At 38.2% G+C, this 24,681-nt stretch overlaps 1 protein-coding gene across 1 annotated transcript in view; it reads left to right on the plus strand.

The window, feature by feature from the left end:
* TRDN (triadin) overlaps window positions 1-24,681 on the plus strand; it is a 221,442-nt gene that overhangs the window by 134,017 nt on the left and 62,744 nt on the right. The window contains 5 exon segments of the mRNA XM_054279039.1: window positions 1,618-1,671; window positions 14,017-14,049; window positions 15,392-15,418; window positions 20,929-20,976; window positions 23,608-23,631. Coding sequence (XP_054135014.1) covers window positions 1,618-1,671; window positions 14,017-14,049; window positions 15,392-15,418; window positions 20,929-20,976; window positions 23,608-23,631 — 186 coding nt within the window.

Below are 24,681 nucleotides of genomic sequence, written 5' to 3' on the forward strand. Positions count from 1 at the left end.
AAATATTTGTATAACACAAAGAATCCTTAGGTTTTTTTTCACAGATGTTATAAAAAAAGGTTTAAAAAATTCAACGTCAAGCATACTCTAGCTGAGAACTCAGAGGAGGATAAAGGAAAGAGTCTTGCTATTTTGTGTTAGGTCCATTTGACACTTGTAGAACATGTGTGTTGGACCTCTTCTGCAAAAACAGGCACTCAGAAAGGGGATACCAAGTAAATTCTTCTTCAAGGTCTTCTACAAATTTGCCTGAAGGAGAGGTGAGCACCCCAAATAATTACAATGCAGTGATAATAACTAAGTTAGGATATAATTATCAGCTGTGGGCTTTTAAGTGGATGGAAATACAGCAATCCACATTGCACATGCAAACTATATTTTGTTTTCATTCCGTTTCACAAGACAATCTGATGCATCTTTTATGAACTTCTCAAAAGACTGGAGGGGAAGGACTCAAAATTGCATTCCTGATTTAGCCATGTTCTTTTTCATTGTAATAATACAGTGACAGATGTGCAGGATTAACTAACATTTTTTGGCATTCTGTAATTCAGCTTGTGATTAACATTATTAGTTATTTCCTCTCGAGATATGAAAATGTGAATTTTAATTTAAAGGCCCTTCTAGTTTATACAAAAACTATCTTTTATGACCATTGGTGAAGTTTAGCTTATGGAAATTTGTTAAACTATTGTGGTTTAAGTACAGTTTGTTTTGGTAGCTCCTGAGGATAAAATCAATTAACAGAATACTAATAAAGAGTGAATAAATCTAGTGGCTTACTTAGGTAGTAGGTCACTTATGTTCTTCTGTATGGGGCGAAGATTCCCCAAATCCACATGGGGGTGCACACACCATTCATCATCAGGACCTTCATTCTGCAAGGACACACTCTACAAACAAAGACAGTATCATGCAAATGCTTCATGAAAAGATCAAGAGCAGTTAAATGGCCAGACAGGGCACATTTCTCTGCTAGGAGAATACAGCAATTGCTCTTTCAATTGCAGGATCAAACATGAAGGCATTCTCCTAATGCTTCTCCATTTTTCAGGATGGAGGGATATTCCAGGTATAGCCAACTCAGTGGACGCGCTTTGCTGAAGCAGCCCAATTTCATCTCTTCTAACCAGGGCCAGTTTCAGACTAGGGGGAAGGATGCCACTGTGAATAGCTGTGGGATCCCCTGAGGTACCACTACTGGATGCACAAGAGTGAATCCTCAACAGCTGCCAGAGGCTGGCTCAGGACCTTCTGCTCTCCTCGCTGCAGGATCAGATGCAGAGGCTCCCAGCACACAGCTGCTGCCTGAGGGGCAAGGCCATTTTGGAACCCCTGCATGCCTTTTTCCTCTGCTTGGCCAACTAGAGAGCAGAAAAAGCTGAAAGAAGGGATTCAATGCCTAACAACCAGAGTTTACTAGCCCTTCAGCGGGTTATTCTTTCATTGCCTTTGAGTTTATTGAAAACAACTCAGCACTTCTCCCTTTGGTAATCTCTTTGTTTAACTCTTCAGTTAAAAAATATGTTGCTGGAAGCCTTTCCTCAGATTTCTGTAGAGTTTTTAAAATACAATACTTTGTAATAAATGGTTTAATTTTTTTTACTTTTTTTTAAGAGCCAGCAAAAGCTCCTGCAGCCAACACAGCCATCAAAAAAGCAGCAGCACCAGGTAAAGAAGAAAAATGTTTGCATGCAATTTCTTGTACTCGTGAACCGGTTTATTGCATCATAGCACCATCTGCTGGATTGCACATAAGCCAGTGGTTCTTGTCAGTTTTTGGGATTATTTTTTTTGCCTGTTTTGCTCTAAATCATTGTGAAAATTTGCTAAGAAAAAAACAAATATGTGTATGTGAAATATTTGCTAAGAAAAAAAGTATTTAGCACTGATTTCTAACATTATGTTTGCTTCTTGTCCTCCCATGGCAGCTGTGAGGTGCTATATTGAGTCATTCTATAGGGCTTGAGATAAAAAAAATTAATCTGAATGTAAAGTCTGATTTTAAAAGCCATATTTATAGGAACTATTTTCCGTGAAGCTGTATTCAAGGCCTTTGAGAAGAGGACCTGGTATTTAAAAGTGCTGATGTCACAGTAGGTTGTCAAAATGGAGCTCCTGGATAAACATAAATATGCACTGAAAAGATGAGCAAACTTTTTAAAACAAATAATGGCATAAATTCCTATCTGAATTTAGATTGGATTGTAAGAATCTAATATTTTTTATTTATTTATTATCCCATCTGCTTCACACTCATCTTTAAAAATGACATATCTCATTTCTTCTTAATTAAATAAAACCCAATATAATGAATAACAACCTGAATAGTCATTATATTTGTAGTTTGACTACATTTTATATTAACTATCAAAAAACCCCTCAGGAACTCCAATATGAAAGTGTGGAGAGTATAAAGCCATAATATTATTCTAGTCTAAAGCAGGATAGCTGGTGCTGCACCAGACTGTGCCATTGAGCTCTGCCTGGTGCTGGCATCCCAGCAGTGGCCAGCCCACACTTCCTCTGCTGCTTCTTGCCTCCAGCTGATCCCCCTGTATCGATCTGAGATAGCTGCTTTTTTTCCTTTAAGATTGCTTTCTGGCTTTCTCTAATTCAGGCTGTTTCAGTAGTCTATCTCAGAGCTCTCCTCCACCAAAAAAGGGAATAATGTCTTGCATCAGCAGGGGTGACTGGGAATTGGTGAAGGATCAGTGCAAGCCAGGAAGACCTGCAGTTGTCTCTACCACAAAAGGACTCATAGCCTGGAATCCCAGAGGATGTGGGCTATTGCAGCACATATTGTGTGGCTGTGCCATGCCCTGTGTGACACTGGCCTGGGAAGCACCATTTCCCCCCCAGTGCTCCCCATCCCTGCCTGCTGCGTTTGACACCACGTTCACCTCTGCTAACACAACACGGGGAGCAGTGCAAACCACCCCAGTGCCATGGCTTACAGCTGGAAGCTGTGCTAGGAATGTGTGTGTGGCAGAGTGTTCAGCCTGTCAGTGAGGCTGGCTCCACAAACATTTACATTCATGTCACTGATGATTTCTTAAAGCAGCTTTGTTGCCACAGTGTGTTGTATAGCCAGACCCTTAGAAGTCTCAACAGTACTCTGTAGAAATCGTGATGTTAGAACCATATGCTTATAATTAATTCATTCCACCTGCTTGCATCCAATATTTGTGTTCATGTTTGAAAAATATTCCAATGAGTCTGCTTGTTGGCAAGAATGGTGATGACAGTAATCTGCTTAAGAAAAAGAAAAGGGGAAAACTGGCATGGCTTCTTATGGAAAAATAAAATAAATTTGTCTGTTCTGACACATTTCTAAATATCTAGTTGGCCTTAAAATTTATAAAGGGCAGTAGGTTTTGAGGTCTACATTTTAGCTTCCCCTCCAGTTCTCTGAAAATTAATTTACCACCAGAATAACTCACCATGGTAAAAAATGAAATATGCTTGTTTGGCAACATCGTAAGTAGACTGCTTCCTATTAGCACAGTAAATTAAATACATTATCCAATTTCATATTTCATTTTCTTCCACATATCTTATTACATCACAACCTGTACCCAAGAATGCCTAAAGCTCAAGGTTTATTCCTCTTAACAGATTGAACAGACTGAGAGCACAGCTGGTCATCTCACAGTGCATCTACATCACATATGTTCCTGATCCTAATGTCACTGGTTGAGAAATCCCTGCCTAATTCAACATACATTATTTTAATATCCCTACATGTATACAGAGAAAGCAAAGAAAGTGAATATGGTGTTTGGAAGTCTATGAGAACTTCTGGATCTGTGAGATGACAGCTGCTCTAGGAATCCAGCCTCAATACATTTCCATCACTTAATTTTGAAAGTGGGTATTTTCAAGCATTTACAGATTTCTCTAACTGGAAAAAAATCACCAGTCTGAAAGTCATCAGAAACTGGGTTTCAGATCCCAGTATTTGGCTGCAAAGCAGAACAGTTTCTTAGATGTAAGCAAGTGATGCTGATCTAAGGGGAGAAATCAGTGTTGAAGATGTGTTGTTACACATCTTCCTCAGTAACCCTGTTTTAAGTTGTTCCCATTCTAAATCCCGCAGGCATTCCCTGGTTTTTTTCTGCACAGTGCATTGTCCCCCCAGCTGTGCCAGCAGAACAGGTCTGAGAGTGACCCACCCTTACAAAACCTCAGTCTGTCCCTTTGCCCTGAGGAGTGGCACAGGATTCTTACACAGGATTTCCTCAGGCACCCCTTGTGTGCTGGGCCCAGCAGGCTCTCTCTGAAGGGTTTCTTAGAGCTGGGGGTGTAGGTGGTGAGCAGCTGGAAGGAAAATCTCCCTCTTATTCCTATCCCTCTGGAGGGTCACACCTCAATCCTTACCATGCCCCACAGCTGCAGCTAATTCTGCTGGGTGGGGCAGAGGCATCACACCTCGGTTTAGTAAATTTGCTGGGTCTGTTTTGTCACTGTGGGAAAAGCCAGCACATGGAGGCACAGGACAGGGCAGAGAGCAGAGACTCAAACCATGCAGGGAGCACTTCCAGCTAAATTTCCTAATTCAGGCTAACTATACCCTGGCAGGCAGTGAGGAGCCTCAGCGCCACTGGTTAGGGGCACTCCCATAGCTAGGGAGAGGGATGGGAACAGCTCATCTCTGAGTCCCTCTCAGGAGATGGCCTCCTTCATAGGCAAGACTCCTGCACCTTCTCTAAGCACCAGTGACAGTGCTTTCCCCTGATAATTTGCCTGATTTGAAAGCCAGTTCTAACTCTTTTCAACACTACAAAAATTAAATCCTAATTGCTGTTTAGAATTTCCCTGGAATGGTCTTGAAATTTTTAATTAATTTTACAGTATGTTTAACAGATTTTGTACTGTCTCTTAACTGCCTAATTACTGGGTCTTAATGCCTAATTTTCCCCATCTTCCTCTCCACACGCATGCAAAAAAAATCTTATTCATCACTTGCTGTGGGTTCATAACAGAAACTCTTTTTAAGCACAATTTCCCTCTTGAAAATCAATAAAATTTCGTCTGGATGCAGAAAGAATAAAATAAATATGACATACAATAGCTAATTTTAAGTGCTCAGATGTCAGCTGCATCCAATCTCCCAAACTGACAGCCAGTTGTACCAGAGCTACTACTACTTCATTATGCCAATCTTTTCACTGTAAGGAGCAGAAAGAGGACATTTTGTATGAAATAATGTAGGAAATGGGTCCATGGGGTAAGTACAGAATATTAAAATGCAGGCTATACTGAAAATCTTGGTTAGAGGATGGTTTGTATTGGTTCAGATCACTCTGTCTAAAGCAGGAAGAACTAATGGTTTTATTGGTAATGGGCACTATTTACTTAGCAGAGAAGTTATTTTAACTCTTGCCTCAAGATAAATTATTATAATCAAAATGGCAGCAGGAAAACTATTGCCATAAAGTATAACCAGTTTTATTCCACGAGAAAAGGTAGAAAACCCAGAAGTTTATGGCACAGTAGGTATGTCTGAAACGTAGAAAAGTTTTATCAAGGAGCTGGATTATTGCTTATCTTTTAATTATCACCTGTAGAACACAAGTATATAGAAAGCTAAACCCATATGTTACAGAAGATTAATAAACATCAGCAATTCTATGGCATAATTTAGCAACAGAGTGGAACAGGCAAACTTCTCATGATTGTTTGTCAAGTTTCTCAGATTCAAGTCACATGCAAGGGATGTATTTTACTCACAGCACCACACCCTCTGCATCATCCATCAAACTATGTATTCCCATCTTGTATAGATATGTGTAGTCAGCCCAAGATGAGAGACTTTGAAAATCAGGGTCAAGTTTATGTTATACACCCCTGCAAGTACTTTTGGAGAAAGGAAAAGGCACCTGTCTCTCTCTCTGTAGGGACATAGTCAAGTTTTCCATCCTGCATTTTCTTCAGGATATTATATTTGAGGGCCTCTGTGTGCCCTGAAATTTCTCTTCATAGGCAGCCACTGCACCTGGGTGAAAACATCTCTGCATGTATTTCTGTCGTACTGATGTTACCAAGAAAAATATTCTGGTAGCTGGAGTAGACAGTTCAATTTTCTGTTTCCTGAAGTTAACCCTCTCAGATTTTTTTCAGAACATAAGTGCTGCCATTCTCAGGGTTTATATTCTGGGTTTACAGTCGATCTTTTTGGTTACAAATGTTAGAGGTAACTTATTGAATGCAGAAGGACAAGCTTTGCAGTTTATTTCTGTACAAAAGAAATCTTCACTCAGATAGTGTTTCTGCAGCAGCAAACAAAATAATGAAGCCCTACCTGTACTAATACTGCTGCTCAGGGTCTTTGGATTTAGATCCAGGATCATTCTGCAGTCCTTCTGAATCACCAAATCTTTCTTTTCAGTCCATTTTAGCATAATTCTTCCTCTGTCCCACCTTAGCTTTTTGGGAAGTAAAATATCATATCTTCTCTGACTTAGTAATTTTCTTTCTGGCTTCAATGGGATGGTTCCACACTTGCCTGTTTTTGCACAGTAGATGGAGATTATCTGCAATATGCCAAAGGACAGGAGAAACTGAGTCTTGGTCCTCAACTGTTTGTCCCAGGGTGCTTCCACTAGGCTTTATTGAAGAGCTGGTCTGCCAGGAATTTATTGAAGCCTTTGCTCCTGGTCTGCCAGGAATGCACAGCACCCTCAGCACCTAAAACCTTGTTGCTGCTGCAGTAGTCCATCACTCAGCCACTTAATATCTGCAGGATTCCATTATGTGGATGGAGATGTATTCCACAAATCATTTCAACCCACTGACATTTTCATCCCAGTTGAAGTCTGAGAAAATATTACAGAACATGATGTCTTAAATTGTCCACAGGATTATGTAAGCTGAGCCATTATCGAACTCTGAATGGGAAAGGAAAAATGAATTCTTTACTTAAGTCACAATAGATGACGCCCTGTAAGGGGAAGAATTTTCTGACGTTAGAAGATTTTACTTTACAACCATGAATTCTTTAGGCACAGGATTTATTTAAATAGAGCATGAAATAGCTTATTTTACACTAAGCTTTCTAATCTGAAATCCAGTTTTAATTCACCAGGTTTTTTTTAATGTTTTTGAGTAAATGGCCTAAAATCCATGACATTTTTTCTGCTTTTGCTAGGATGTTGAAATTCCCAGTCTCATAGCTTGGCACATTATTTTGCACTTATGCTTTCCTTAGAGTATTCTCTGTTTCAGAAAACTATAGAGTTAATATAATTTTCAGTATTTCCTCTCAGATCACAGTGTGTGTGAAGACACTTGTACTGTAAATGCAGTCTTGTTTCTTTTTTTGTCACCAAATATTTGCTATGTATCAAAGTACTTTTGTATTGCTAACATCAAGACAGCACTACTTTAAGAGCAAGGCAGGGGGAGCAAGTTAACTACAAAAATTATTTTTATTCATACATTAAAGTAACAATAATATCACCAAAAGAAGGTCAAATTAAGTGCAATTAAAAAGTCAGAGCTAAAAGGATTCTAGAATTCTGTCCACTCTTTACAGAAAAGACATTTTAAGGTTCTTTGTTCTAATGCTGGCAAACTTTCATAGCCCTGAACTTGTTCAATTATTTGAGTAGACTTTTGGTTAGGATTGGGCCCAATTTCAACAAGGATTTAACATATCTTTAACTCCATCTTGAGTTCACAGAATCACAGAATTCATAGAATGAAATGACTAGGTTGCAAGAGACCTTCAAGATCATCACATCCAACCCACCCCCTAGCACCTCAACTAGACCATGGCACCACATCCAATCTTTTTTTAAACACATCCAGGAATGGTGACTCTACCTCCTCCCCTGGCAGACCATTCCAGTACTTTATCACTCTTTCCATAAAAACTTTTTCGTAATGTCCAACCTATATTTGCCTTGGCACAGCTCAAGACTATGTCCTCCGGTTCTGTCAGTTGTTGCCTGGTGAAAGAGACCAACCCCCACCTGACCACATCCACCTTTCAGGGAGCTGTAGAGAGTGATAAGGTCACCCCTGAGTCTCCTTTTCTCCAGGCTAAACATCCCCAGCTCCCTCAGTTCCCCACAGGCCTTGTACTCCAAGCCCCTCACCAGCCTCGTTGCCTCCTCTGGATGCACTCGAGCGTCTCAACGTCCTTCCCAAACTGAGGGCCCAGAACTGGGCACAGCACTCAAGGTGTGGCCTCACCAGTGCCAAGTACAGGGGGAGAATTACCTCCCTCCAATCCCTCCATCCTCTAATGTGGTCCTGCTGGCCACACTGTTCCTGACACAGGCCAGGAGCCATTGGCCATCTTGGCCACCAGGGCACACTGCTGGCTCATGTTCAGCTGCTGTCACCAGCGCCCCCAGGTCCCTTTCTGCCTGGGCACTGTCCAGCCACACTGTCCCCAGCCTATAACATTGCAGGGGGCTATTGTGGCCAAATTGCAGGACTCAGCACTTGGACTCATTAATCTTAGTCTTTTTAGACTCTGCCCATCCATCCAACCATTCCAGGTCTCTTTGCAGAGACCTCTTACCTCCCAAAAATCAGCACACATTCACAGCTTAGTGTCATCTGCAAATTTCCCAATGAAAGACTCAATACCCTCATCCATGTCATCAATAAAAATATTGAACAGAACTGGCCCCAGCACAGACCCTGAGGGACACCACTGGTGTTTGGCCCCAGCTGGATGTAACATCATTCCCCACCACTCTCTGGGCCCAGCCATACAGCCAGTTCCTGACCCAGCACAGAGTGCTCCTGTCCAAGCCATGGGCTCCCAGTTTTTCCAGGAGTATGCTGTGGGAGACAGTGCCAAAAGCCCTGCTGAAGTCCGAATAGACAACATCCACAGCCTTTCCCACACCCACTAGGCGAGTCACCTAGCAAAGCACTCAAGGGCATGCTTAAGACTTGTTGAATCCAGGCTATCACATAGACTACAGATAGAATTCTCTTTCCAGGCATTAATGTTTTGGAAGTGGTACCAACTTCACTTTGCGAGAATGGGAATAAATGGGCCTCATCCAGTTCACTGTGATCATTATGAAAATGGTTCTTGATTTGCAGGGGAGCAGTGGTGTGGATTAGATTTTTCTATAATATATGTGCTTATATTACACCAACAATTTATGATTGACAGTTTTGATGCTATTGCTTTTTGCCTGTGATGAAAGGCCTCAGACTGAATAGATGGAACTAAATGTAATTGCATTTCATCCAAGCTTTTCTTTCTTTTCTTTGCACAAAATTTTTGTCAGATATTTCCCAAAAAGGAAGTAGATTTCTGACAAAGATACTGATACAGCGAACTGTCACCTGCTTTCCTTTTCTTCACAAAAATCCATTGGAAAAACTGTTGCCTTCCTCAAAAGATGATTATATATAGAGGATACAGAGGAGTGAATATATGTGTGGCATGATTTCACGATGTAAGAGGTTTCCTTGGTGTGTTCTTATTCCAGAAAGAAATGTATTTCTACAGCTCGTGATCTTTATAAATCAAAGCATAAAACAGGGTTGAGGTTTTCTACAATGATCAAGAAAATAAGAATAGCAGTGAAATATAGAAGAACACATAGTCCTTGGGAGAAGGAGAACAGGAAAAAGTTATCATTCCTTGATGTCAATGTCTTATTTTTTACTTTTTTTGTACTTTCAAGTAGTTAATATGACACATGCATATTAGTTTGATGCCAGAATTTCTCATGTGGATTATCTCAGGTCTAACAACACAGTTGCACACATATTGCAACATTTCCCATCAGCAGAAGAGACTAAAGGGATCTCCTCTCTATCTAAATGCTTGTGTTTGTAATATTCTTAATGACAGGGTAACTTGGAGAGCTTTACCGCTCTGTCTTACTTGGTTTTAATTAACCAACATGATATGAAGTTCTGAGAAGTTTTATGCATTGTCTATAAAACCAAGATTACAAAACCAAAAGACTAAGCTAACTTTCTGCTAAGGATTTAAGTATTTAAGACACTGCATAGAATATGACAACAGGCTTCACTGAAATATTTGTGGTAAAAGATAAACAAAACTACAGAAAGCACCATTTTTATTCAGCTACTGAGTGCAAACAAAATGGTGTTGGTTAATTAACATGTGATGCATCCCACACAGCAGCATATTTTTTTCATATCCACTTTGAATGCCATTTATTTAAACTTTTCCAATCTGTGTCATTCCCAATACAATTTTTGCTTTCCTGAACCATTCTTGGACATGAATGCTTTATCTGAACTAGGAAATAACAGGTTCACAGAAACACTCATTGTCGCAGACATCTTTTTATGAGAAATCTTTCCTTAGGATTTTTTTCCTCTTGAGAAGCTGAGAGGCCTCAGGGACAGAATGTAAACAATGATTATCTGCTGCTGTGTAATGCAACAGGTAGGTGTGTGATTGGTCTCATGTGGATGTTTGTAATTAATGGCCAATCACAGCCCAGCTGGCTTGGACACAGTGTCTGAGCCACAAACCTTTGTTATCATTCTTTCCTTTCTATTCTTAGCTTAGCTAGCCTTCTGAGATGAAACCTTTCCTTCTATTCTTTTAGTATAATTTTAATGTAATATATATCATAAAATAATAAATCAAGCCTTCTGAAATATGGAGTCAAATCCTTGTCTCTTCCCTCATCCTAAGACCCCTGTGACCACCATCACACGCTCATTCCTACATAAATTATGACAGGAAATCAACTGTTATTTCCGTTCAGGTGGCAGAGGGTCACACTTTGTGACTGTCTATTCTGGAACTAAAAATTAAAATACACCTCAGCAAATTTGCCAGCCTAGATGATTTTCAGCACTGTTTTTCCTTTGGGGAATAATGTGGCTTAGGGAAGGGCTACAGAGGAATGTTCAGGTTTTCTTCTCTCTTCCACCTACTCTGAATTGCCTAGGAGTATGTCACTAGTAATGAAGCAAAAACCACATTTGTATGGTTTTATGAGCATTTTATACAAAACTTTGCCCGTTTTCATAAAAAATAAAAGCCATTTGTTTAAAGCATCAGAGCAAATAAAGATGGTAAAATGTCAAACTAAAATCTCAATTCCATGCATGGTAGAAAAATACTATATTACCAGCAAAACTTCCCTGCATAAAAATATGCTGTACAATTGCATATACATGCAAAAATGATTAAATATAAAAATAATAACAAATGCCATGGCAAATGTCTGATGCGTTTGCAGCTGGCAATATCCTTTCATGTGTCATATTAACTACTGAAAGTACAAAAAAAGTAAAGAATAAGACATTGACATCAAGGAATGATAACTTTTAGCAACCAGGAAAGATCTAGGTCTGAAATTTCCTGCAGCTTATGGCTCATGCAATAAAAGTTTTCAGTTCATTCCATTCAAATATCAGGACATGAATCACCTGAAATTTCATATCATATCAGATTTCCCAGAAATGTTTCATGTCAAATTCTCTGTTATTCATTTTTATAAATTTTCTTATGGAAAAGGATATTATTTCATATGCCTCTGAAAATAAAACTGTTATGAAAGAAGCTCTACAGGCCTTCCTTAATGTTTGCAGTTTAGGGAAACGAAAATTGTGAAATAAAGCTAAATAAATGGATTATTTTATACTTTGCCAAAACACTTGCTTGAGTGTCGTTAGGATCATTCTGTTCCCTGATCTCCTGAGAGCTGAGAGATCTTAGAATGAGAGAGGAAAATAATTGCCTCAGAACCACTAAAGGTAGAATTCCATTTTCTTTAGTTTCCATGAAGCTGTCCTGAGCAACAGTTAAATAGAAGCCCCCACAATACCAGTGAAAATTATAATTTCCAGAACAAGTCCTAAAATATCTGCAAGAAAGTGGAGAGTCTGAAGAGCGCTCAGGCTACACAAAACCAAAGCTGCAGATGATGTCACGATTAAGAGCATTGAAGTGGCCAAACCACTGAGTCCCAAATTTTTGTCCTCTCAGTTTTATCTATAGTTTTCCTCCTTGACCTAGTAAAATTGCAACCCAGGGTAGGATGCCATCAAGAAAGTACATTTATTCAGGCAATAAAATACCATCTTGCTCTCTATTTCCATCACTTTTTCATATTGCAGGGAAAATCACAGCCATGACTCTTTTTTTTTGGATGACACAAACCTGCTCCATCATCATTTCTACTAAAAATTTCTTTTCTCATATAAAATGTGTCTTTAAAGAGCCTACAATATTTTTAACATTTGTTATGTAATCAATACACTAAACTGTTCTTTACATAACTATATTAAGACTCGTTCATGATTTCAGTCAATCTTGTTGCTTTGAAATGTTGTTCAGTATAAGCTTTTATTGGGGTGGGAATATGGAGTAATGACATATTTCGTTTAAAACTTAACAATTGTGGGGTCTTTATTATTTAAGATCAATCTGTCCTTTCAAATATTAATTATTTTCATAGCTGTGCATGAAATATGTCTTTTATTTACTCACTTTGCAGTCAGTATAAGCATTGATTAGAAATTAATATTTAATGGAAATATTATATTAATGTGGTTGATAAGTAATTTTATGGTGGCAGGTCTTGTTTCCTTTTTCTTATTCAATTGAGTGATAGGTCACATCTGTGAATAAGGTTGCTTTTAGTGAGGGTGCAACATTCAGAACCACTTTGAACATGGAACTTTATATCTTGCTTCTAGAATGGAAACTGTTTAAACATTAGTTTAAAACTCTATACCACAGCTTTAATACAAATATAACCTATAATAAGCCTGGAGAAAATACAGTCATCGGATATCGGTAAGCGATGAGCTTGTATTTAAAAGTGTTCACTTTGAGTCCTGTGTGCAGTATGTAGCACCACAATACAAGGATATAAAGTTATTAGGGAGCATCCAGAGGAGGACTGTGAAGATACTTAAGTGTCTAGTGGAGAAGTCATATGAGGAGTGGATGAAATTACTTGGTTTGTGCAGACTGGGACTGGGGTTAGACCTCATTGCTGTCTGTAACTTCCTCTTGAGGGTAAACAGAGCAGCAGACATTGATCTCTTCCTTGTGCTGACAGCGACAGGACCTGAGGAAATGGCCTGAAGCTGAATCAGGAGAAGTTTAGGTTGGATATCAGGAAAAGGTTTTTCACCCAGAGGGTGTTTGGGCACTGGAACAGGCTCCCCAGGGAGGTGGCCAGAGCACCAAGACTGACAGAGCTCAAGAAGCACGTGGACAATGTTCTCAGGCACATGGTGTGACTGTTGGGGTTATTCTGTGGAGCGCCAGGAGAAGGATCCAATGATTCTTGTGAATCACAGAATCATAGAATATCCTGAGTTAGAACTCAGTAATATCCCTTCCACCTCAGGATAGTCTATTGATTTGAATTTGATGATTCTGGCATCTATCTTGTGATCAGTCAGCTCAGATATTCTTGAATTTAGGAAATGTTCCTGTGTAGATCCAAACTTGCACAACACAGCCTTTCCATGTGCTGTTTAAAAGCATCTGCAGACAGAAAAAGCTTAACTATTTTTTTTTTGCTACTGTGAATGTCAGCACTGGCTGGTAGATGTTGTTCAGTCTCTATCTGTGGCAGGCTGCCCTGTTCCTTCTCTGAGGGGGCGTTAAAGCACATTCTTGCAGCATGGAGAAAGATATTACAGAAACTACCATTACAAGTAGTTGTCGTCAAGCACATATATTTGGGTTGCAGACCTCCATTTAAACCACCCTGAAGTAAAACTGCAGATGTTTTTACCTGCACTATTTTTATGGTTTCCTTTTAGCACCTTATAAAAGATGAATTCTTTGCTCTCCCTTATTAACAGTTAATCTGACCCTGTTTATCCAGTGTAAAAAACCACTGAAGAGATAGATCACAAACATAAAGGACCTACTGGAAAGCAGGGAAGGAATCACTGAACTGACAGTGCATAGCAATGTGTCACATCCAATGGCCAATAGTAACATGGAAAATCGTTGTCCAAGGCAATCAAACAAAGCATTACAAGAAGAGAAATGTACACTTTACTTTTTTTTTTCTTTTCCAGAACCACATAAAAAAGAAAAAATAATGGACTCTGGTGAATATTCTCTCCTTTTAATCTTACTTTTAAACAATACTAATATTTTAAATTAATTCTTGTCAGAAGTTAATATTTGATACTTTTTAAAATTTGCTTTTACAGGCAAAACAACAAAGAAAGAAGCAAAAGTACATGGTAAGTCCTGTATAAGACAGTAAGTTTTAGAGTCTCATTTATCTGGTTTGATTTTCAGTTGAGACAGGATTATGTAGAGGGTTTAAAAAAATATAGCCATGAATATAATTTTGGTGGTTTAATTAAAGTTACTTAAGCAATTGAATGGATGTGGAGCAACCATTCGGTCTTCTGGAACTGAGATCTAATTAAATGTTGAGAAGAACAAGAGGGAAAGAATTCATTATTTAATCTTTTAAAAGGTTTCTCTTTTCAAAGGAAGTTACAGTAAATGGATAGAGAAATAAACACAAAATACAAGATTCAGAATGTGGATAGTAGGTAAAAGAAGTAGGCTGTTTAATTTTTCTTTATGCCAAGTACCCATGCATTTTATTGTAGCAAGGTGCTCTTGTTCCCAAGTGGAACCCACTTCTCCAAATTTGGGAGACCCACTTTATTCAAATTTGGGAGAGCATTAAGATTTTCTCCTTTTACAGCCAAGCTTGATGACTCATTCATCAGATGACTCTATTTTCTCAGATAGAAATTCTGAGCATGAAATTCCTACAGTAGAAAGTCAATTTGTAGAAAAATTAATCTGTCCTTTTCTATAACATAAAAACTTGTCACCATGCTTCAGAATGAAGGTGCGAATAATGAAAAAAAAAGAGAAATGTGATAGTTCAATTAATTTGCTTTTAATTAATGCAATTGTGAAGAATAGTAAAGAAATTATCTGAGAAAACTTATATAAAGGAAGAGTTTTGGAACTGGATCCTCCTCTGTATCAATTCTAGAAGTTTCAATAAACTCAAAACAAAAAAAGTGAAAAAATTCCTGGCTTCTGCAAATCTCTGAAATTGTTAAAAAATAATTTCTATTGCATACCTTCCACCTATATTTATTATCTGCCCATTCTGGAGCCTATTTCGCTCCTTGTCTCATCCTTACACTTGAAAATAGCAGAGTGGTTGAAGCTCCATATATAACTTATCTATTGGCCTTGTTTTCCACTGCTTTTAATCTGCAGGTTCATTAGTCATCTGCCATGAGACTATCTAAACAAGCAACACATTGTGTGTCATTTTTTGTTTACATAAAAAATGAACTCCTGCTCTGCATAGATAAGTAGCATATTGATAAAGAGAGGAGTTGTTAGGAACAATTTTAAATCCTTTATTCATTTTATGCAATTTGTTTCTGTGAATGTTTTATTTTACAGCAGCTGCAGAAACTCCAAAGTCAAAAGGTAAGTAATTTGAATTGGTTTTGAAAATTTAAATGGAAGAATGCTGCTGTTAACTTAACTGTAATGAAAAAAAACCTGCTTGTGAAAAAACTTTTAACAGTATGGTTTAATTGGAGCAAACAGCCTTTTAAATTATGGTGTCTTCATTGTAGCATCTCAAAGCAGGCATTCTTTCCTCAAATTTTTCATGGACTAACAATCCAACAATTCTTCAACAATCTGAAATTCAGTTTCTAACCCTAACTCAAGCCATAAGGCTTTTGTGACAGGCAGAAAGGAGAAGTAACCAATCTTCTACAGAGACATGACACAAAGTAATAGTTCTCTTTTTGCAATTCTAACTGCAGGACAAACCCAGTGACTGAACAGTTGCTGTCTTTAAGGAGTCATGGGGATTTTGCAGGGAGGTTTGGTGTAACAGGTTTTGCCTGCTTTTCATCCATGAACTGTCGGTGGCAGGAGGTAGGAGGTGTGAGAGCATCAATGCTTGCTGCAAAGGTTCCTCCTTTCCACAAGGCACAGGGAACTGGGACTGGTGAGAAACATCAAGGATGTAAGCCCAAGCTGAGCAAATATAGCGAACATTTAATTGTTTTATATCAGTGTCTAGTTTTTACATATGTACATTGTAAGTTACTAGCTCCAAATTGCCCTCAAGAACATTAATGATCCCAGTTGTAACTTAAACAAAAACAGAAAGTGGAATGTCAGGTTGCAAACCGCCCTTCACTCTTAGTCCATGTTTATTCATGTCAATGACCACCATACTTTTAAAAGCATTCCCTTTCAGACAAATGAGAGGAAAGAAGAAGTTTTAGGAAGTTCAGTTAATTAAGGATAAGTAGGAACAGTGGGTTTCCATTATATAATATAGGAATAATTCTGTTATTTCTGTTGTCAAAAGAACAGTCTCACAACTGAAAGTGTTGACCTCAGCCATCTTAGTTTAACCATAGGATCAACCTAATACTGAACTTGAAATTGTTCCCCAGTGTCTAAGTTGTCTAAGACAACTTTGTTTTATTCTGCATTAAATAAAAATGAGCTGATTTTAGCTCTGGGGAAATTGTTGATTTCTTAAAAATTTCTTGTTAGCACATCATCTAAATTTAACTTCATGTTGCTAATTTTGAAACTCAAACACAGCCTGTACTCCAGGGGGAAAATCATATTTATATGAAAATGTTACAGCTGTTCCTTTTGCCACTTAGTAAGAATCACAAAGAAATGCTGTTATTTTCTTCTATATTATTTTGTGCTGCAGACAAATCCTGGTAGTGTTTAATTGTAATAATTTGGTAGTGTTTAACCTTTCTTTAAGTCTGAAGAAAGTTATAGATATGAAATCCACATTTCTTTGTTCTACATTGTTGCTATTTATTTGTTTGTTTCTGATGTTAGTCCTTAGAGACTTAGCAGCTCTTTGGACACAATGTAATTTTCAATATTCAGTAGGTGTTGGAAAATGTAAATTTTTTTAAGCATATTCATGGAAAGCAAACAATTCTGTTCTGAAAAAAAACAAGGCTTTGGATGAAATTCTCTTCTTTGTTAATTAAACAAAATTAATCTGGTGCCATAGAAGGAGGTCTGGGCCATTCCCACCAGCTTGGACTTTCTGTGAACTATCCAACTCACCTGGAGCTTTCTTGCATTTTCTCACAAGCTACTATAGTATGATTATTTTTTTTATTTCTCCATATAACAGAACAGTTCCTAAACCATAACATACACCTCTTAGGTTAATGATTTCTTGATTTTTGTGATGCCACAATGAGGAGCCTCTGGCCTCGGGGCTCAGTGAGTGAAATGTTTTTTGTTTCCAGTGGGAATGATTTCTTCCAGTCTTCCATCACACTGAGCAAATATCTCAAAATAGCTTTAAAATCAGTGACATTTTAGAATGCATATTTTTGATGTGGATGCTAGTTATGCAACCTGTCTCTTTTGGGACAAAAATATTCTGACAAATTTGATTATAGCCTACAACTATTGAGACTGCACAAATATTTGACTGATAAATTGCTCTCCTGGCCACTCTCAGCATAAAACAATATTTGCTGAATTGTCTCTCATTTGTTTCCTAAGAGCTTATGATGGAATCAGAGAAACAATTATAAAGTAAATTTCCCATTTGATCTATATTATGCCAAATTGTCAAGAATTTTGTTGAGAAGTGACAAAATATATGTGGGAGTATTACTCTATTTATTTAATCTATTTTTTGAAACTATGTTTTACTGAAAATATAGATCCCTGATGAATTCCTGATTTTGCCTTCATTTTATTTTGTGTTGTTTCATAAAGGAGTTTTTGTGGGTTTGGTTTGGGATGGGGGGGTTGTATTTCATGATTTTTTTTAATGTCTGCCATTCTACAGAGGAGTAAATCATAATGCATTACAACAATCATATTACCAAAGTCATATGGCTAAAAGATCAGCTTTTCAAATAGGGAATATTTGGAACAGAATAATTTTTCACAAAGAAATAATCTTTCAGGCTGCCATTCAGAAGTGACAAGAACTTTAAAAATGCCCAGTGGAAGGGATGGCATCTTGACCTACTCAGAAAACTTGTCTCTGTTTTGATAGAAACAGAGAAAACCAGACCTGAATCTTATTCTAAACACTGAATCTACATGGATGGGCTTCCTGTTTATGGAGACTTTCAAAGTGACAACTCTTACCTTGATGGCAAAAGACCTCTCAGCATCACCAAAGTAGCTCATGCCTCTCTTCTGAAAAAGCAAAGGGAATAACAGAATGTCCTGTTTGTCGTCCCAGATACTGCTCTGCCATGTCTAGATGATGTTACTTGGCAGTTCCCAAAAAGTTACTGGAGCTCTGTTCTGTCTGAGCAAGTTCTTTACAAGCACTTATTCACTCATGCAAGTGATGTTGCATTACTGAATGCACTGCTAACCAGAATAGTGTTAATATATCTACAACTGGTTGTTAGAGCAGCCTTGATGTTTCTCAAGGATGGATGGTTCCTTCATGATCACCACACTCGTGGTCTACCGTCACCACTTTCATTTGATGACTAAACACCTGATTTTCTTAGAAAGTTGCATGCAGTTCAGTATCCAGAAAAAAAAATACTTTTATTCCATTAAAATGGAATAAAAGTATTTATGTGATGTGAGCAGGTGAAAAAATTTACAGAAGTTTTACAAACCAAAACTGTTTCATTCCAGCTAAAAAGGATAAAAATGCCTTGAAGAAAACAATAGTTCTCAGCAGCTCATTTAACTCTTGTCATAGCTGCTTTTGCAGTTTTAATGATAAAAATATATTTTGAAATGAGTATGGGACATGTTTCTCGTGTCCCTTTTCATATGTTTCTTTCCATATTCAAATAGGCTTATTCTTCAAGATACTGACCACTTCAGTAAGCATTTTAGAAGGATTGTGATATTGATTTACTCAATGGCAGGGCTCACTGCTCAGATTCATCTTGGCTTGTCAGAGTCTAGTTCATGGTTAGTATAAGTAATACTGCTGATCGAGGCCCAGGTACTATGGATGATAATAGCAGAGGTCTACAATAAATATTAAGGTTGTTTGGTTCTTTTTGGCTTTCTCTGTGTCCATGAACAACAATTAAAAATTAGGTACTTGGATAGAAATGGAATACTCCCTTTTTTTTTTTTTGAGGATTGAGTCAGACATATTTTAAACCTAGATTTTATATTCAGGAAAATGGAAGATTAGCTTTAATAAAATGAGTTCCCTGAGGTAACCGAGGTGCAGAAGTGCAATATGGCACTGTTTACATGGAGCTTGCTCACAAACACCTGCTCACATCACAAGGGAGTAACTGATGCCTGTGAGAGGGTTCATCCCACTCAAGATGAAACAGTTCATCTATCGATACCTGACTTTTCACTGAATCTCAGGGTCAGGGCATCTGGGATCAGAAGATCATTCCTTTGGCCACCAGCAGACATTGCAGACAGGCCATAGCTCATTAACTGAGCTGATCTGCTCGAGCCAACATGCCCAGCAGCTCCAGAATGCTCTTGAAAGGATGTCCTGGTGGCTCCCCTCGGGCCAGACTTGCAGTCCAGACAGCAGGGAAACAGTGAGCACACATGGAGGCACTTCATAGGTCCTTTGAATTCCCTGCCTTTCCCAGCATAAATCGTGATAACAGAACATGACCCTCAGAATTTACTTTGACTCTAAAAGACAGACTTTTAATTTTCAGCTGTGATTGGTTCTAATAAAATGACAGGGTGGAATAACAAACTGAGAGGTTGTTATATGTGCTCATGACTCCGAAGCTGTAGACATTTTCTATACTCATCACATGTAACTTAATTTTCACTGTTCATTTTTACACCCTGACACTTATGTTGATTGTTTGTTCTTTAGAGTACTTTCAAACAATGACAGTGAATCTTATTTTCTTAATGCCACATTTTTTGTCTCAACCACTGTAAGATGATAGCATTTTAAATTAAAGCAAGGTTTTTTATTTAGCATAATAGTTATAAATTATGGCTAAATAAGCGTAGTTTCACAGAAATGAAGTATTGGAAGTGCCATTTAGAGCTAAACATGTATATTTATAGATTTACAATATTTAACCCCAAATAACTAAATGAAATGAGAAATATATAGGTTATCCTAAAGATATAATCTTGTATATGACCAAACCTGCAGTGTAAATTGTCAGAAACTATGAAAGATACCCATATTTCTGTGAACAAAGTCTAATGGTACCTCTTCTTGCACCACCTCTTCTTAGATAGTTTCATCCTTAATATCCCATCTCCCAAGATATGTAAATGAATTTTAAAACTGTGCTTGCCAAGCTTGTGAATAAGCAGTTGGATATGTCCATGCATCCTGACCTGCACTGTTACAGTTGCTTCCCCTGGTGTCAGTAAAGGTTAAGCAGCCGTGCTGCCCAAGTGGTCTGGGTCACACTTCTTGCTTGCCCACAGAAGTCTCAGTATTCAGAAGGATCAAGTCAGATGCCATAACATACAGCCCATCTGTGGCCTGCCACCTTCACTGGGCCCAACCACGTGCTTAAAGCTGAGAATATGGGGCAATGTTTTGCAGTGTCAGAGGTGCAGAGCAGAGGCAAACAGAAAGCCATGCTTGCTTGGGGGTGGAGGTGCATTGATCTCTTCTCTGTTACAAAATATGTGCTGCAGTTTCGCCCCTATTTCACCTGACATCACAGAATCGTGTCATGGTTTGGGTTGGAAGGAACCTTAAAAACCATCTAGTTCCAAGCCCCCTGCACTGGGCAGCCACACCTTCTGCTTGATCAGACCTACTATTTTCGGAAAGAAAACAAAAAAAGAAAACACTCTTCTTTCAGACAAATAAGAAATAACTATTATGTGCTCATATCTTTTGGGGGAATCTCATGATTGGAAATCTTTGAAATATTTTGACTCAAAATAATGCGTAAGCATTTAAGAAGAGCTTTGTCTTTTGTAGCAACAGCTCTGATTAGAAATCTTACTTAAAATGTATCTTTCATTTGCAGCAGGACTTGAGAAAAAAGAAGGAAAAGCAACTAAGGCAGCAGTGCAAGGTAAAAAGAAAGCAAAACGTGTTGGTGTTATCTCTCTTAAAACACAATGGCACAGAAAGAGTAACCTCAGATACAGAGAGCTAGACGACAGCAACCTTTAAATCCATTGGTTCACCAGTATTTTTTCAGAGTTCTGCTGCATTTGTCAGAGCAACAGGGAATTTCCATTATAAAACTGGCTTTGTCCCACAAAACTACCACCCCAGCCAAAAGCTTCAGGTAGATGGTTGTCCGCTTCAGATGAAAGGTTTTGTGCTGGGACTTAGTGTCCCACTGATCTTGCAAGATTCTTCCTGCCCCTGTAGTCTGGACAGGGATCAGCCTTTGCTACTCAGTCTGAGAGAGTAACTTCCAATGAAGTAAAGGGGCTCTCTGAAGTCAGTTGAGCCACTCTTCTTGTTCCAGATGAAATATCAGCCCCATGAAGAGTCACAAAGGTCTCCTGCAGAGAATCTCAAAAACTTTTGAGACCAGACCTTGTAGAAATTTTTCACACAAATCTTAGGATTGGTATGGATAAGGCATGAGTGGGAATGTCTGAGTGGGAACACCAGAAGAAAGGCTGCAAGAACCAGGTGTGGATGGCACATAGTTCAGAGGGGCACAAAGTCTGTATCCAGTGTCCCAAGCCAACAACAGCAGGAATACCAAGGAATGGTCTACACAAAGGCCAAAACAAAACTCAAGCCACCAACTCAAGTGAACACAAAAAGAGAAGGACTGATACCTTAAACCATCTGATAATGTGTCTTTTCCTATTATTTACATTTCTATTATTTATTTTTGTTATTATTACCTTCAGCATTATATCCTGCATACTTGCTTCTTGTACACTTGTTAAACGTAATCCATCCTTTTTTAGGTTAGTATGGTAAGAAGCAAAGTAATAAAAAGGGTGTCTAAATCCCCAAAGCTTATCAGCTTATCAGCTCAGGCTTCCTTTATGTGATTGAGGTGATTTTTATACTTAGTCATGCTCAAATTGGCAGCTAGAGCCCTGATGATGAACTTGCCAGTAACCCTTAGTACAAGGTGTAAGACATGTTTACTGGTGTAGCTTTGGTCAGTCGAGCTATTATCCCTTCCTTTTCTGCAGTTTCTCAGCTTCAGCTTTACTCAGAATTACTCAAGCCACCACAGACACCCTGCAGCAGCTGTCAGCTGCTTGGTAGTTGTCATGGAAAATGTTATAATTAGGTGGGCCTTGGCCTAGATTTCAGGCATTGTTAGGCTGGGTGTCTTCACATTATTTTCCATTGCCACACAAGACCTTCTTCAGACATCTACGCTTCTTCCCCTCTTTTTGTCTGTCTCAGGCAGCAATGAGGTGTGTGGTTGCTGTAAGATTTATCCTTTCTACAACGTACCACCACTAGCTGGGATTTTTTCTGCCAAACATTTTAACTGTGCCATAAAGAGCACAGATTGAAAAGTACAAGCTATAGATACACATGGCTGGCATGGAGCAGGGTTTTCTAAAACACGGGTTGTGATACCCAAGGAACTCAAAAGGGGGGCAAACTGTTTCCCATGACAGCAGTCAGCAGCAGCAGCAGCAGCACTGTCTCCCCATGCCAGCACTATCTGGTATCTCCAAGTCAAAGGAGTAAAAGCAAAATGTATTGTCTGTCACAACTATTCCTGCAGCTACTTCCAGCCCACTGCAACAACTTCCCAGTGCTGGCAGCAGCTCAGTTCCTCTGATGCACAGAAGCGAGCACAAACACTTTTACATAGCAATTCCCTCTGCTTCTCATTTCTGCACCTTATATGTATGGAGCTCCTGCCAACACATTGATCACCCAAAGACAAACAAGCCAAAAAAAAAGAACTTTTCTGAATGCTTTTTTAATATTACTATGTACTTATATTATTCAAACAATTTGCATCAGAACACACATCAGAAAGTAGAGGGATTCAGTCCTGGTCAAAACTGGGACTTGCAATCTACAGAAAAGAGTATAAGACTTGCAGGAAAATCTGGAGTATTGTAGGCTGGATGTGCTCAGCAATCAGCACATAATTTCATTGTTCCAAAAAAATATTTTAGTGATTTGCGCAGCTTTGACCTCAAACCCCCACATCTGGGAATGGGCTGAAAGATTGTAGCAACATCTCAGTTCAATGGTCTTCTATTAGTTGTAAAGCCAAATTACAGGTAATATTTTTAACTGTTAGAAGACGAGCAAGAAGCCACTTAACTTTAATTCTTTGACCTATTTGTTTGAAAAATGTCATGAGCAAATATCAGATGGTTTCCAGCAAGTTAATGCCTGTTACTGAGAATTAATATTTAAAAGAGATGAGAAAAAGACTTGGTTTTTTGGCTTTTTTTCTTGGTATTGGTATCCAATAGTACTAAGAAAGGAGACTTGCCATCAGTTAAAAAAGACCATATCAGACTAAGGGGTGTCATGTTCTTTGTGCATGTATGGCAATAGGTGGGAATCATGACCTTTATTCACATATTCTGTCAAGACACAGTGGAGGTTCAAGATATATTAAAGCACTTAGGGTCAACACGCATTTACATACATTTTCATTAGTTGATTATATTTTTAAAAATTTCCCATATGAACATGTATTCTAACATTTCCTTTTTCTTTTCTCTTTTCACTTTTCTTTCTCCAGATAAACCAAAGATGAAACAAGGAAGTAAGCTATAGTTTCACTTATGAAAGTAACATCTTCCACAAGAGTTTGGGTAACTGTGCTCTTAATAATGGAGCTGTACAACAGCTTTAATTTCTTACTGATTAGCTTCTGAAAGTAGAGCCTTTATGTCATGCTTTAAATTACTTATTTTGGCTGGAGATCTGTCTTCAGCTGTCTTCTTTTTTTTGTAGACACTATTGCACTGAACATGAAACCTTGTGGGAATTTTTCATTATGCACAAGCACAGAAGAAAATGTTTTTCAGTCTTTCCAATGAATTTTATTTCTCTTCGCAGAGTCTTCTGTGATTAACTTAATATTTAAAAATTGGAATTATTTTTTATTAGGACTATGAATATGTCTGAATATGTCCACCAAATATGCCTACAGATATCTGCAGTAAATTGTGTATTTTCTCATTCTGAAAATAAGGGACTGAATAATAAATTGGTGAGCACAAAACATGAAGGTCAAAGCAGGAGACCAGGAGTAGTTTCTGAAGCAGTCAGTCTGAGGTGTAATGAGGAATAGAAGAGACAGCTTTATTTTACTAAAATTGCATTTTTGACCTTGTTCAACAGATTTCTTTCCCAAGTCTTCTCTTTTAAAAATTACATTGTATGGAAGTATCTAGTATTGCCTTTTTAGAAACACAATGTAGAAGGAGAAAAATAATGAAAAATTTATCTCTTGACATCAGTCCCAACAGAAGAGGTCTTTCAATGTCAACAGCAAATTAGGTTTTTCCACTTGATGGTTATTTCTACCATAAATAAAAACTTATTATTTATGGATTCCTTCAATTCAAATTCCCCAGCACCTCAGTTTGTCTTAGTCAGAGACAAATACTAAGCCATGAACAAGAAGCTTTATTGATATCATGATAAATTGCTATTTAGACTGCTACACAGTCTATGCTTTTATAATAAAAGAGACAATTTGTGAACTGTATGTCATTAAGGCAGTAAACAATTTCCACTAAAACTACCTACTGTAGCTTATACAATTTTCATATCTATCTACTAAACACAACCTCCATCTCCTAAACAC

This window comes from Melozone crissalis, unplaced genomic scaffold (genome assembly GCF_028551555.1).
Source record: "Melozone crissalis strain CALT ecotype California unplaced genomic scaffold, PUWL_Pcris_2 ptg000027l_1, whole genome shotgun sequence".
NCBI lineage: Eukaryota > Metazoa > Chordata > Aves > Passeriformes > Passerellidae > Melozone > Melozone crissalis.